This window comes from Sorex araneus, chromosome 10, assembly GCF_027595985.1.
Source record: "Sorex araneus isolate mSorAra2 chromosome 10, mSorAra2.pri, whole genome shotgun sequence".
Lineage (NCBI taxonomy): Eukaryota > Metazoa > Chordata > Mammalia > Eulipotyphla > Soricidae > Sorex > Sorex araneus.
This window is the reverse complement of record NC_073311.1, coordinates 67,093,951-67,108,492: the sequence shown is the minus strand read 5'-3', so window position 1 is coordinate 67,108,492 and position 14,542 is coordinate 67,093,951. Positions and strand designations below refer to the sequence as shown.

The following is a 14,542-nucleotide window of genomic DNA, read 5'->3' as shown; positions in this document are numbered from 1 at the left end:
GGCACCGAGCCTGCCCTCGTGTGCACCTGCCAGCAGCCCGGCCTTCGGGTCATGGGGTCTGGGCGGCGATGACGCAGTTTGACAGAAACACTCAGGAGCGCAGGTGACCCGGGGGACGGCGCTTCCACGGCTGCTCCTGGCTGTGCAGGACAGCGTACGGCGAGCTGCGTGCTGTGGCTGGAACCCCAGCGTCCTCGGGGTGCAGCCTGCTGCCGTGGGGCCTGTCCACCAGCAGCCTGTTGGCCCGGCCCTCTGCGGGGGGCATGGCCTCCTGCGCTTCATCCCGCCCCGTCTCCCTCTGCCTCCCGTCCTTCCTGGCGTCCCTGGGGCGCCCTGGAGTGCCCAGGCACGTCACTGCCCAGGGCCAAGGGGCAGCACACAGGACAGGGCTTGGCAGGGGGCGCCAGGGGACGGCCGTGCGGGCACGAGCAAGCTCTGGAAAGCGCTTTCCGGAGAGATGTAACCGTCCGGCTGTCTCCCTGGGAATCATGGCACTGAGGGACAGTGGACAGGCCAGAGGGGCACCCACACAAGACACGGGACCATGTCGGGCACGTGCCCCAGCAGGGAACGAGGAGCGCACCAGGCAGTGCCCCTGGCCAGGCCACCCAGCAGGGCCCTGGGGCCTTGTCACAAAGACACTCGGGAGCTCGTCTTGGCCCTTTGGGGCCAGAGATGACCTGGTGTGGCCGTCAGCCCCACGCGGCTGTGGCTGTCCCCAGTGAGAGCCCTGAGTTCTGAGAGGAAGGCGGGACGCACTCCTGGTGATCCAACTCGTCACCACACAGTGGCCCCCAATACCGGCCTGTGTCTGACACCAGGCAGCAAGAGCGTGGCCGCAGCTGGAAGGTGGTCAGCCTTCCCCTCCATGCCCCAGGACATGGGGGTGTTCCCGGGACAGGAAGAAGGCCAATCCCAGAGCAGCCCGTGAGACGGGGGGACAGAGGGATGGAGGGATGGAAGGACAGAGAGATGGAGGGATGGAGGGACAGAGAGATGGAGGGATGGAGGGATGGAGGGAAGGAGGGATGGAGGGAAGGAGGGATGGAGGGAAGGAGGGATGGAGGGATGGAAGGATGAGGAGTGGAGGGATGGAGGGAAGGAGGGAAGGAAGGATGAGGAGTGGAGGGACGGAGGGAAGCACCCCTGGAGAAGTGGGTCGTACTGCCCAGCACCCCAGCAGGACGGAAGGACAGGGCGGCATGGACACGGCAGAGGCAGGAGACTTGCCCGAAGGGAAGCAGGGCCTGAAGGGAGCCCCAAGGGCCCCGGCCCCGGGAGAGCTGGGGCCCACGTCTCCTTGGGGCAACCAGGGCTGATCTGACTGCAGGGGCTGCAGCCTTCCCCGCTCTAAAGGGCCTTCGAGGGTCCCACACCTGCCGTGCGTGGCCTGGTGAGGGCCGGACGGGCGCAGGGGACCATGGGAGGGTGACTGAGGGGCCTGCTGGCCACCAGCAAATCTCTCAGTGGCGGGTGTCCCGCCACAGCCCCTTCCTCCTGCGGCCCCCTGTAAATGTGGGTTCTCGGAGACAGGGAGAAAACCCTCTCCTGGCTGAGGGACTTCCCGGGGTGCTGGCTGCCCCGGCTCACGCAGCCTCGTGCTCTGCTGGCCGTTTGCTGGGATGTTCCAGACCGTTGTGACAGAAGCAGAGACTCGGTTTCCTCACTGGGGCCTCCGGGATGAGTCTTGCTCGGAGAAGCAGGAGGCAGGCTGGGGCGTGTCCTCAGAGAGCGGGAGACGGGCAGAGGCGGCCGTGCCGTGGCTGGACTCCACGCCGCCTCCCCAAAGCCAAGCGTGTCCTTCGTCTGACGTCCCCGCACTCGGCTTCAGTGACCCCCCCTTCGCCGATTCAGGCTGACCAGCTGCCTCCGCTGCTGGACGGGGGAGTCAGCCAGGCCCAGTCTGGCCTTTTGCCTTGGCCAGTCTCGTGATCAGCGGCAGGGCCTCCTGGGAACGTGGCCTCCCGGAAACGTGGCCTCCTGGGAACGTGGCCTCCTGGTAAATGGCTACCTAGTCATGTGGTCTCCCGATAACGTGACCTCCCGATAACGTGACCTTCCAGTAGTGTGGCCTCCCCTTAAAGTGGTCGCCTTGTGACGTGGCCTCCTCATCACATGGCTTCTGAGCGGCGTGGTCCCCAGGAGTGTGGCCTGCCAGCAGGAGGGACGAGCCTCCAGGCAGTGGCCTGAGGTGAGTAGGGGCCTACTGTGTGTGCCGAGACCCCATGAGCCCCTCCTGGCACTGGAACCTTCGTTCCACTTGTCCCCAGCCCGCGGCCTGAATTTCCGCAGTGGGCATGTCTCAGCTCATTCGTCCTGGGGACAGTGGACACTCGCCGGGCTCTCGGTGCTGGCCTCACTGGTTCCAGACGTGCTCTGAAGGGGACTCGCCAGCTGGAGGGTGAGCCCGACTCTCCCCTGCCGCCAGAGGGGGCCGGAGGGGCCGGGTGCCCGGGTTAGATGTGCCCGAACCCCACACACTCCCACAGCCTGCAACTCCCTGCCCCACGTGAGGGGGACCTTGCCACGGGAAGGCGCCTTGATGCTGGGATGACCCCAGACTCACTCGGGACCCACCAGCTGCCAAGGAGACGCCCAGGAGCGCTTCAGAGAAACAGCCCAGCTGAAACCCCACTGCCAGTGGTGTCCTCACCACCCTCACTGGACGGAGAGCATGCCCTCCCTCCCCCTCCCTCCCTCTCCCCTCCCCCTCCCCTCCCTCCCCCTCCCTCCCTCTCCCTCTCCCCTCCCTCCCCCTCCCCCTCCCTTTCCCTTTCTCTCTACTTCTCTCCCTCCCTCCCACCCTCCCTCCCTCTCCCTCCATCTCCCTCCTTCCCTCCCTCTCTCCACCTCTCTCCCTCCCCCTCTCCTTCCTTCCCTGTCTCTCTCCCTCCCTTCCCCTTTTTCCCTCCCTCTCTCTCTGCCTCTTTTTCTCCCTCTCTCCCCCTCTGCCGCCCCCTCCCTACACCTGACTCTTCCTCTGCTGGACTTAAGCCTAACTCCTGCTCCTTGTGTTCAGCCAAGTCCTGCCATCGGCGTCTGTCTTCTAGCTTGTCCGTGTGGAACATCACGCTGACTGAGCCGCAGTCGTGAGCCCCCGCCCCTGAATTCCTGCCACAGACCCACTCGGTCCTCTTTAGGGTCCTAGAGAACCTGGTCTCTGGCTTTCCCGTAGCTCACCGGGGTTCCCATTTTCACCAGGGGTACTGTAATTTCCTTTTATTTCTCTGTAGTGACTACTGGCCTGGTTTTGTTTGCCGGGAAACATCCAATACCTACAAGGAGTCGGACAAGCTTCCCGCGCGTCCCCTTGGGGAGGTCTGCGGGGGCGGGGCTACGCCTCAAGCACCCACCAGAAGCCTCCAGAGGAGCCGTTCCGGGCTTGGCTTCGGGGGCTGGTTCCGACGCCTGCTTCTGAGAGTCTGTCCAGAGTTTCCGTTTCCCCCGACAGTGGGAAGGGGAAGGCGGCATAGGCGGGGCCTGGGCTCCGGCCCCCCAGGGCCAGCTGGGGTGTCCGCCAGAGGCCGCCGCAGGGCCGGCACGGAAGGGGCCTTCCCAGCGCGTCTCTCTGCTTGTTCCTGCACCACCGTCGGGAGGGTCTTGGAGTTCAGCCCTGCACGGCCACTCCCAGCCCCCATCCACGCTGGGCAGTGACAAGTGCAGCAAAGCAGCTGGACAGGGCTTCTTCCACTCTGAGACCCCGCCACACCTCCTGGGGACTCAGCCCAGCACCCTCCCGAGGACTCAGCCCAGCACCCTCCCGAGGACTCAGTCCAGCACCCTCCCGAGGACTCAGCCCAGCACCCTCCCAAGGACTTAGCCCAGCACCCTTCCGGGGACTCAGCCCAGCACCCTCCCGGAGACTCAGCCCAGCACCCTCCCAAGGACTCAGCCCAGCACCCTCCCGGGAACTCAGCCCAGCACCCTCCCGAGGACTCAGCCCAGCACCCTCCTGAGACCCTGCCTCGTGGTCACTCTCAGCCGGCAGGTGCGGGCGAGCAGGCAGCGCTGTCGGTGGTGTGTAGAGTGGTCATCTGCTGACCCCCGCGGGCCAGTGGCCCTCAGGAGACGGGCAGCCAAGCTGCTTGCCTGTCCCGGTTCTGCCCTCAGCTCCGCCCCGTCCCGAGGCAGCTTGCGCGAGCACGGCCCCCGCTGGAGCTCTGCGGGTGCCCAGCCCCCATGGGTGCAGCGGCCACCCCGATGCAGCTGCCCGCACGCCCCACGCCTGGATCCCGGCCGAGCTCTGTCCATCTAGGGCCCCTTTCCCACAAAGCAATTATTTGCAGGCCAAGTGTCCTCCTGGACGTTGTCACTGTGTCCACTCAGCCACTGACCCGCCACCCACCGGGCGGGAAGCAGCCGGCCAGGGATACCTCAGAGATGGCGTAGGGCCAAACGCCGGTGCCCCCGGTCACGGTGCCCTGCCCCCGCTCCATGCCGGCCCATCCCTGTCCCGGACTGCCCCGGGGCCTTGGCCACACGCAGGGGCGGACAGCAGCCTGGGCCAGGGCCGGAGCCCAGCTTGCCTCTGCCCAGTGAAGAATGACCGTGTCCCTTTGTGGGCAGGTGGGTGGAGAAGACTCCTCGCTGGGCACCTGCCCCCGCACCGCCATGGCCACCGGTCTGGGGCTGGACACGGGAGCCCGGGGTGGGCCTTGGCCCTCTGTGTCCCTGGGCCCCGGGGTGTCTGGGCTCTCCGTGGCTGCTTGCGCGGCACTTCCTGGCCTCGCTCCTGCCCGTCTGTGCCTTGGGTCTGCCCCTTCTCAGGCCTGACACCAGCCGAGCCAGAGGCCAGCATGCCCGGGTGGAACCCATCAAGACGGGACCTCAGTGCCGTGGTGGGGGCTCAGGGGGCTGCGCGGGCACTGGGAGGAGTGGACAGCCCCGCTTAGGTCTCAGGACGGACCGCGGAGCTGCACGCACGGCAGTGCCCACTGCTCCCGAGGGCGCTGGGGGGCGGGGCTGTTCACAAAGGTCACAAAGGGGCGACCAAGGTGGAGACTGAAGGGCCAGGTCTCTGTCTCTGACCCTCTCTGAGCATCCCTGAGAGTCTCGGAGTGTCCCCGAGTCTCTCTGAGCATCTCTGGGTGTCTCTGAGCATCTCTGAGCATCTCTGGGTGTCTCTAAGAGTCTCTGAGTGTCCCTGAGTCTCTCTGAGCGTCTCTGAGTGTCTCTGCATCTCTCAGTGTCTCTGCATGGACCTGACTGTGTCTGGGCCAGGAAAGGTGCCCCCAGCCCTGGGTGCGGGTGGGGCAGGAAGGGGCAGGGTGGGTGCCCGCCAGAAGGAAGCCTGTGTGTGAGCAACGGCTGTGCCTGGTGGCTGTGGGCATGTCCTGGTGCTCCAGCCCTGACCCTCGGTGCCTCCTCCTCGGGCCGAGGCCTCCACACGACAGGCTTGTCTCTCACAAAGGCCAGCGGGCCCCGGGGCCTCTGCAGGGGCACAGGCTGGTCTGTGCCCGGCACAGCGTCAGGGGGGCGAAGGAGCCCCCGAAAGAAACGCAAACAGGGCCAAACCTCACACACATCCCCGGCGCCTCTGCAGAGCGGAAGGCCCCACCCCGCCCCTCCCCCAGCACCCCTCCACCCTGCACGGGGGGGGGGGGGGCGGGCGAGACGCTGCCCTCCCCTGCTGCCCTTTCCAGGGCACTTTCCAATTGTTCATTCAACGCTGGCGGAAGGGCGCGAGCTTGGGCAGATGCGGAGTGAATGCTGAGGAGCTGCTGGGAGACCCCCTCGGGCTTCCAGAAGGACCAGCCCCAACCCGCAGGGTTCACCTAGGGAGTGACCGCTGGACAGGGTTTGCCTAGGGAGCAGCCGCTGGACAGTTTGCCTAGGGAGTGGCCGCTGGACTCGAACGTGAGGCCGGAGCCCTGGGCCGGCGGCTGGTTTCCCCCAGACACTGCTCTGTGACCTTTGGTTTCTCTCCTTCCACACACCAGACTCGGGTTCGACATAGGGGGGAATCCTCGCCAGCCACCGACACCCTGGACTCCAGCGTCCAGCCCCGGGGACCCTACGAGAACTCGAGCACCCCTCACTGCAGCCCTGACCCACCCACACGGGCCTGGGCACCGGCCCCGAGACCAGAGCTAAGCGGGGCCTGGCTTTGGGGGACGCTGCGGGGGAGCTGGTATGAGGTACTGGTGTTGGGGGGCGCGGCAGGGGCGGGGCTGGAGGTGGCCAGGACGCTGGCGGACGCTATCGTCCTAACCCCCGGGGTCCCCAGCAGCGCCCGTTTCTGGTGCGGGTCCACTCCCCGGAGGGCGGGCGGCGAGGAGACGGGGGAGGGGACGGGCAGCGCGTGCTGGCCCTCGCCCGGCCAGGCGGGGCCCCCCTGACAGGCCGGCCGAGCCCGGCAGGAAACAGCCCCTTGCTGCGCCCCCTCAGGAGCGGCTGCAGCGGGAGCAGCCCCGGGAAAGGGGGGAAGGAGGAGGGGCGCACGCAGGGCGGGGCAGCAGCCAACCCGCTTCCGGGCTGGAACCCGAGGCCGGGATTTAAGGCTAAAGCCAGCCAGCGCCAATACTCCCACTTTGGTGCTTCCTGGTGTTTCATTAAACAAGCCTCGCCAGAGGGGGAGAAATCCAGTTAGATCCGTTATCTGAAATGCTGATGGTTTGATTCCCACCTTCAGGGGCCCCTCAGTCAGCAGAGGGGGCTGTCCCCGCAGACAGGTCAGACGGCCCTCCCTGGCCCGAGTGCTGCCCCCTGCCGGCCTGCCCGTCCTCCGGGCGCTGCGTGAGAGTGACCAGCCCTCCAGCTGGGGGGCTGCAGGGTCACCGCTCTGGGCACCGGCTCTGGCCATTCAGACAGCAGCCCGCGAGGAAACTGAACCGTGTCAGCCAGCGCCCAGCCCCCAGCAGCGCGGCTCGGAAAGCTCCTGCCGGCCCGGCCGCTCTCCAGAGTGGAGGGTCCGACAGAGCAGGCAGAGGGCGGGGGCACAGGAAGGCAGAGGGCGGGGGCTGGGTGGGCAGCTGGGCGGAGACAGGCCGGACGGGGCAGCTTCTGCTTGCTGCTGGCCCTGCCACCTGCCCCAGCTGGTCGGGCACACGGGCTCCTGCTGCCACGTGTCCTGCGGCCGGAGAGCGGCCTGGTCCCATTTCCTGTGGGCAGGGCCCCTGCCCCCAGAGGCTCCCGAGGGTGCGGCCCATCTTCCGGGGAGGGCAACACCCTGTCACGTGACGGGAGCACCATCGGGGGTGGGGAGGGGAGGCTACTCCATCACACTTGCGCTCCCCACTACTCTACCCTGCCCATCAGCCTGCACAGGCTCCTCGGCCTGCAGTGCTCACTGGGCGGCCGTCACGTCACACACGTGGTGCACGGACATGGACGCCGAAGTCAGCGAGCAGTAGGAGGCTGACGCAGGAGGCAAGGCATGTCCACGCCAGGAGCCTGAAGCCTTTTAGCATGTGACTTGACACGCGAGCAGGAGGGAAGGGGCGAGGAGAGACGCACACACGTGAGCTTCCCGTGCACAGGCCTGGAGGGAGCGCGGAGGCCCAGAGACCTCGCTCGGCTCCCTGGGAGAAGGGCCCGGGATGGAGGGAGCCCAGGCCTCCCGCTGTGGCCGCTCACCTGCCCGGGCCAATGGCTGCAGGGGCGGGAGGGTAAGGGGACCGACGGAGACCCCCTCCCCAGCTCCTCGTTTCCGGCATAGCACTGAGACGTGGGGTCCCCACGGAGCCCCACCTGCACCTGCCCTCCCCAGAGGGGGCTCCTGAGCAGGCCCAGGAGGGGTCCCCACCTCAGCACACCTGCAGTGGGGCCCTCGGTGCAGGCCGTGCTGGGAGGATGCGCGGGCCACAGCCACGACATGGGCAAGACACCCCACAGGGGCCCTGGTTTCCCAGGACACTGAGGCACGGACGCGCTGGTACTGGCAGCTGCACCTTTTCCAGAAAGCACCAGAACTTTCCAGGTGAGAAAAACCAGCTGCTTTGAGTCCGGGCCCACAGCCCAGCGTGTCTGTGGCTGCGTGTTGGTGTCCAGCCAGGCCCCTGTGAGCGGGTGACTCGGCAGCCACACCTAGGGCCACTCTCAAGGTCTGACACGCCCAGGGACATGCGCTCCCGCCCCAGAGCAGCTGTGGGGCAGCCACAGCAGGGACCCGGCACAGCCGCACCCAGGAAGTGACGCCACGGAAGGCGGCACCACGAGGCACTCGGTTCCTCACGGCACCTGCCAGGGCCTCACGTCTGGGTTCGAGAGGGACCTCAGAGCCAGGGCCCCGGGACTGCTGCGGGGCCTTGCGCTGCTCAGGGCACCTCTCGCAGGGGCGCCACCCACCCACCCACCCACCCACCCGCTGTCCCTCGAACAGGCAGCCCCAGCCCGGCCCAGCCCCGCCTGCCAAATACCAAGCCCTGAATTTCAGCCCACGGAGACACGGAAAACCAACTGCGACCCAGATTTTCTTTCTGCATCCTCGGCAGTTACTGCCCACCGTGAGCGGTCTCCCACAAAACTCCGAGGCTTCAGTTTGAGAGGACCCTGCTCCGGGCAGAGGAAAAAGGGTCTGGGAGAAAGTGAATTCTCAGTGATCCCTTACAAGTTAACCCTAAAGATGCAACTGGGAATCCACTAAGCAAACAAAATCTATGAGGACAGGCACGGTCTCCCAGCCACGTGGCTTATGTCCTGCGCCAGGCCGGCAGGCCACGCGTGCATACACACACAAGATACACACATGCACACGTGCACACAGGCACATGCATACACGCACACACATGCGCCCGCGCGCACGCACACACACATACACACACAGGCACAGGATGGCTCTGCAGTGCAAACACAGTCCAGCAGAAAAGACCCGTGACTGCCCACCGCCAGCCGCACAGGGGAAGGGGCACGGCTGGGACGCGGCCCACAGCCAGGGCCCTGCGGATGCTCCCGGGACGCCCCTCTGGCACTAGCCCTGCCCTTCCCGCTGCACAGCGCGACCAGGGGCCGAGAGCAGGAAGCTCCCCACGCAGCCCTGGCAGTGGTGGGGGGGAGGGTGCAGCTTCCAGTGGTCCCGAGGACAGAACATCCGGACCTGCCTACTGGGCCCAAAGGCTCCCAAAAGGGAAAAGCCCGAGGCTGGACCCTGCTGGCACTGCCTGAGGCCGAGAGAAGAGTGAGAGCGCCCCCTGGTGGCCCAGTAGGGCCCTGAGCAGCCAGCAGAGAGCAGGGAGGGGCCACCTCCTCCAGGCAGCCTGCTCTGCATCCCTCCCCTGCTGGGACCCAGGGCGGTCGGCACGTGGCTGCGGTACATAGCACACGGCACATGGCTAAAACACACAACACATGGTCACAGCACAGATCACATGGCACAGATACACATAGCACGTGACACACGAACGTGTGAAGCTGCAGTCCTGGGGCCTGTGGGGACGGACGTGTGAAGCTGCGGTCCTGGGGCCTGTGGGGACGGATGTGTGAAGCTGCAGTCCTGGGGCCCGGCGGCGACCTGCCGTCACGGGGGCCGTGCTGGGCCGACACGTTCCGCTGGGGCAGCAAACTCACCTTCCCGGCTGCTGCAGGCCCTGTGCCGCGGCCTCCCCTTGGCAAGGTGCTCCTGGCCGGCCCCTCCACACAGACCCCGCAGCTCCAGCGCTGACCCGTGTGGGCCGCCAGCGTGGACCCCGCACTAGGCCCCCAGGCTGTAGGGCCACGGCAGGGCTCGTTCCCCAGCCTCGCCTCAGGCTGCTACAGACGGACAAGTCCAAACCCGGTACCAGAGTGCCACTGAAGGCGCCGGCTGCAAAGCGAGGCAGACCCAGCCCGGAACGACTCCCACGTGTGGACACGCCAGGCTGGCATCACGTCCGAAACACGTATCCTTCATCTTTTATTAGCGCGTTCGCAACTACACAAGTCTCGAAGACACTGGGCCTGTCGCCAACGTTACCCAGAACCCCACGGCAGGGCCGGTGCCGGCCAGAACCAGTTTCCCCTGAGTCCAACCACGCAGGGCAGTGTGGGGACCCGGCACGGCCGGAGCACCCACAGAGCGGCGTCCGCATGGCAGGCAAAGGCAGCGGCAGCCGGGGCCGGCGACGGGCCCCGAGCAGGACACCAGGGCAGGGCTGAGACGGGACGTGCCGCTGTGGTGAGTCCACGGACACCGTGGGCTGAGTCACGCGCTCGTGCCTCCTGCTCTGCTCTTCAGGGAGTGTGCGTGAAGATGCCCCGCCCACAGCCCCCCACTCTGCCCGACCCCAGGACAGAAGTCAGGGCCCGGCTGCAGGCTCTCGGGCTCCTCAGCAGATTTCACCACTTAATCGAGAACGGCGAGAAACTCTGATTTTGAAACATCTGTGAGAAATACTGTCACTGCAGGAAGTGTCCGGAACACCCAAACAGACGGTGTGGGCGGCTTCTGGGGGTCCCGAATCTCTGGAGCACCAGCGAGGGTGAATACAGGTTCCGTGTCGTAAACCAGGTCCAGAGACAGTACAGCGGGGAGGGCGCCTGCCTTGCACGTGGCCTACCTGGGTAGATCCATGGCCCTCAAACCCCGGCAGTCAGGAGTGAGCCCTGAGCACCGCGGAGTGTGGCCCCAAAACCAGTAAAACGTAAACTAAAGGTGGTCCTCGCTGACGTAAGTATCTGTGACCATTGTGTGGGACTCCCCAGTTCCAGATTCTTAACAAAGTCAACCTGACCCAAACATGGGCTGAGGCCCCGATCTCCCGTGCGTCTACGGCACCCCGAGACTGACGTGACCTGTGGGCAGAGGGCTGCCCACTCACTCGGGCGCCGGGGCCTTTAGGGGCTCCAGGAACTGCGGCTGAGAAGCAGCCCGGCCCGAGAAGGCCCGCAGACTGACCCACAGGGACACCAGGGGCCGAGCCGCAGGGCAGTGCAGCGGCCCCTGACCTGGGTGCGCGGGACAGGCACCTCCTTCCACAGCTTGTGTCTGCCCGTCTCTCCCTGCCCTCCCCTCCCCGTTCCAGGTCGTGGCACCCACCCGTGTGTGATGGTGGCACGAGAGGCACCAACGTGCTGGAGGAAGTCCCACGTCACCCGCCCACCTGGCGCTCCCAGGGGAAGTGGGCCTCAGTGCCCGAGCCTGAGCAGCCCCTACCACATGAACCTCTGCACGTCCTGACTGTTGGGCCACTGGAACGTCTTATTCAGAAAGAGGTGGAAGGTCAGGAGGTTAACGGCCACGTAGCAGCCGAGCTCGCAGGCCAGCCGGGGGGCGGAGGGCAGCGGGATGTGCAGCCTGTAGATGACGTAGGGCAGGATGAAGTACCGGAACTCCAGGAGCCTCTGGGGCACCGTCGCAGCGGCCACGCAGGTGAAGAAGGCCAGCTTCCAGAAGACGGACCTGGCCCTGAGCGAGTCGGCGATGGCCCAGCCGGCGAACAGGTAGGCGGGGACCAGCAGGTAGGGCACGGCCGCGTGCCGCTGCAGCACGCGCCGCCACACGTAGAAGGTGTAGTGCCGGTTGTCCGCCAGCAGGTACTTGTGCGCGTAGGTGAACCGCCACACCGCCACGAGCCCCAGCGCGGTGAGGAGCGCACAGGCCCCGCGGCGCCGCCAGGCCAGGCGCAGGAAGGCCCTGAGCCGGCCGACGGACAGCAGGTGCGGGGCGGAGAAGCACAGCGTGAAGGCGCAGAAGTAGAAGAGCTGCGGCACGTGCAGGCAGGCCTCGTGGCTGCTGCGGTCGCCCACCACGATGCCGCCGTTGAGGACCACGAAGGCGCCAAAGAGCAGCCCCAGGAGCACGTAGGGCCAGGTCAGCCGCAGCAGCGCCCAGAGGTTCCGCGGGCGCGCGCAGAAGGCCCCCAGGAAGCGGAGCAGCGCCCCCAGCTCGGAGCGCGGCGGCCGGGCCTCCTTCCTCTTCGCCAGCTCCGTGCCCCAGGCCTCGGCCAGCCGCTGGGCCACGAGGCTGCCCGCGCAGAAGGCGGCCCACACGATGTTCGTCTGGCGGAGCATGAAGGCGCAGAAGCCCAGCAGGGCGGCCGTCTTGTGGTGCCCGTACAGGCACATCAGGTAGCAGAAGAGGGTGAAGAACACGGAGCCCGCCTCGGTGTAGTAGAGGAAGTTGAAGAAGTACAGGACGGGGAAGGCGGCCAGGGTCACCGTGCTCAGGACCCGCTGCACTCCGGACGCCTGTGCGGGAGAGACGGGGCCCGTTACTGGAGCCGGGGAGAAAACATGACTGCCCGCGTCTTCTCCAAACACCGCCTCTGCCAACCACGTCTACGAGAGGTTTCCAGGCAAACCCACGAGTCGGGGGTCAGTCAGGCAGCCCAAGTCCGGCCCCGATGTCTCCAGCCAGAGACCCTCGGCGGATCAGAGCAGGCCTGCGTTTCTGCCCCAAGTAACGGAGGTTTCCCCACTCAACACACAAGCTCTCCAAGCAAAGGGTCGGACGTTTCCTTACCTCTGTACGAGCAGCGCCAACCACAAAATGTGAGCAAGGAAAACTCACCCAGCCAGCCGGACACACAAGCAGCTGCTTGTCTCAAAAGCCGCAGCTAGAGGAGACTCGGGCACCAGCTTTCTGTTCACACACATGCGTAAACACCGACCACTACGGACGCTTCTTGACCAGACTCCAGAGACAGTTTACCAGGGCTGGGAAATGCTCGGGGCCCAGACAGGCTCTGCACGCAGGCGGCCCCACCCTAGCGCCCGGCAGAGACAGCGGCAGCCCAGTGACCCGCGTGTGGCTGCAGAACCAAAACCGAACACGAGAAGGCCTCCCGCCCCCCAAGCTGGACCCACCTTGGCTCTGGGGTGCAGCTGGCGGAGCAGCAGGTACAGCAGGTAGAAGGTGCCCACGCTGAAGAGCAGGTTGACGAAGCGGAGCATCCCGATGGAGCACACGGCATGGTCGGACCAGCCGAAGGCCCAGCCCGCGGGCTTCACCACGCCCACCGACACCAGGTACAGGCCCGGCAGCGTCGTGATCATCGGGTCCCACTGCAGACAGGCCAGAGTGAGGCGCCACTTCCCTTCCGCCCGCCCGCCCTCGGGAGCCTCTGCCGAGCGCAGGGCAGGGCGGACAAGGGCCCGAGAAGGGGCTCCAGGCGCTGGGCGCAGACAGCCGGACCCCCAACCCGCGAGGGCCCCGCTCCAAGCCAGGGAAGCTGCCGACTTCCGGGTCACCAGATGCGCGCGCAGTCAGGCTGATGAGGGCACGGACGGACAGACGGACCGCAGCTGTGCCTGTCCACACGGCCCGCAGCCACACCTGCACCTGCACCCTCACCTGCACCCGTCTGACCCACACCCGCGCCTGCACCCTCACCTGCTCCCATCTGACCCACACCCGTGCCTGCACCCTCACCTGCACCCGCCTGACCCCCACACGCGCCTGCACCCTCACCTGCACCCACCAGCACCCACGCCTGCACCCTCACCTGCACCCGTCTGACCCACACCCGTGCCTGCACCCTCACCTGCAGATGCTCCCACACCCGCGCCTGCACCCACCTGCACCCTCACCTGCACCCTCACCTGCACCTGCTCCCCGACCCGTGCCTGCACCCGCCTGCACCCGCACCGTCCCCTGCTCCCACACCCGCGCCTGCACCCGCACCCTCCCCTGCAGCCACACCCGCGCCTGCACCCACCCGCCGGGCGCGCGCACCTGCCCGGGGGAGAAGTGGCCCTCGCAGAAGCGCTGCGCCTGCGGCAGGTGGAAGGTCTCGTCCATGTAGGGCTCCCGCAGCGCGCGGCCGACGGCGGAGAAGAGCAGGCAGGAGCCCAGGAAGCTGCAGCTCAGCGCGGCCGAGAAGTAGTAGCCCTCGAGCGAGCCCGCGCCCATGGCCGCTGCCGGACAGCCAAGAAGGCCGGAAGGGGCGGGCCGCGCGCCGGAAGGGGAGGGCCGGGCGCGCCGGAAAAGGCGAGTCGGTTGCGCCGGAAGGGGCGAGTCGGAAGCGCCGGAAGGGGCGGGCCGGGGACGCGCCGGAAGGGGCGGGCCGCCGCGCCGAGCGCGGGAGCGTGATTCCGCGCGTCGCCAGCAGGGGTCACTGTCGCCCCGCGGAGGGGACCCCGTGCCCGGTTGGCGACTCGGCGCCAGGGATCAAGTGCTCGCCTGCAGGCGGCGCCGCGGGCGCTCGATGTCGCCGCGACGCGCCGGCTTGGCCTGGGGGTCCGTCAGGGGCGGCCCCAGGAGTGCGGCTTGGAGCCCCGGCCTCACCTCGGACCCGCGGCGCCTCCGAGGGGGACCCGAGGGCACGTGCTGCGAGGGCACGTGACGTGACGAGGGGACGTGGCGTGACGTGATGTGGGGGGGACGTGACATGAAGTGAGGGGTGTGAGGTGCTGTGAGGTGTGGGCTGTCGATGCCACAAGGAGCTCACTCCCCGGGGCTGGGGTGGAATTTGGCCGCAGATGAGAAGACCCTCCCGCCCCCCTCACCGTCTCTCTCTCTCTCTCTCTCTCTCTCTCTCTCTCTCTCTCTCTCTCTCTCTCTCTCTCTCTCTCTCTCTCTCTCTCTCTCTCTCTCTCTCCTCTCTTCCTCTCTCCTCTCTCTCCTCTCTCCCCCCTCTCCCTGTCTCTCTCCTCTCTCCCTGTCTCTCTCTCTCACGGCCTCTCTCTC

The 14,542-nt window shown here is 67.0% G+C and overlaps 1 protein-coding gene across 1 annotated transcript; it reads right to left on the bottom strand.

Annotated features, from left to right (window-relative positions):
* Positions 1 to 9,816: 9,816 nt before the first annotated feature.
* Positions 9,817 to 13,806, bottom strand: ALG10 (ALG10 alpha-1,2-glucosyltransferase). Its single transcript, XM_055118178.1, has 3 exons — positions 13,589 to 13,806; positions 12,721 to 12,918; positions 9,817 to 12,102 (listed from the first exon to the last, which is right to left on the bottom strand). The coding sequence occupies exons 1-3, from the start codon at positions 13,763 to 13,765 to the stop codon at positions 11,065 to 11,067; spliced, it is 1,413 nt and encodes a 470-aa protein (XP_054974153.1). The 5' UTR covers positions 13,766 to 13,806; the 3' UTR covers positions 9,817 to 11,064.
* Between the last annotated feature and the right edge of the window lie 736 nt (positions 13,807 to 14,542).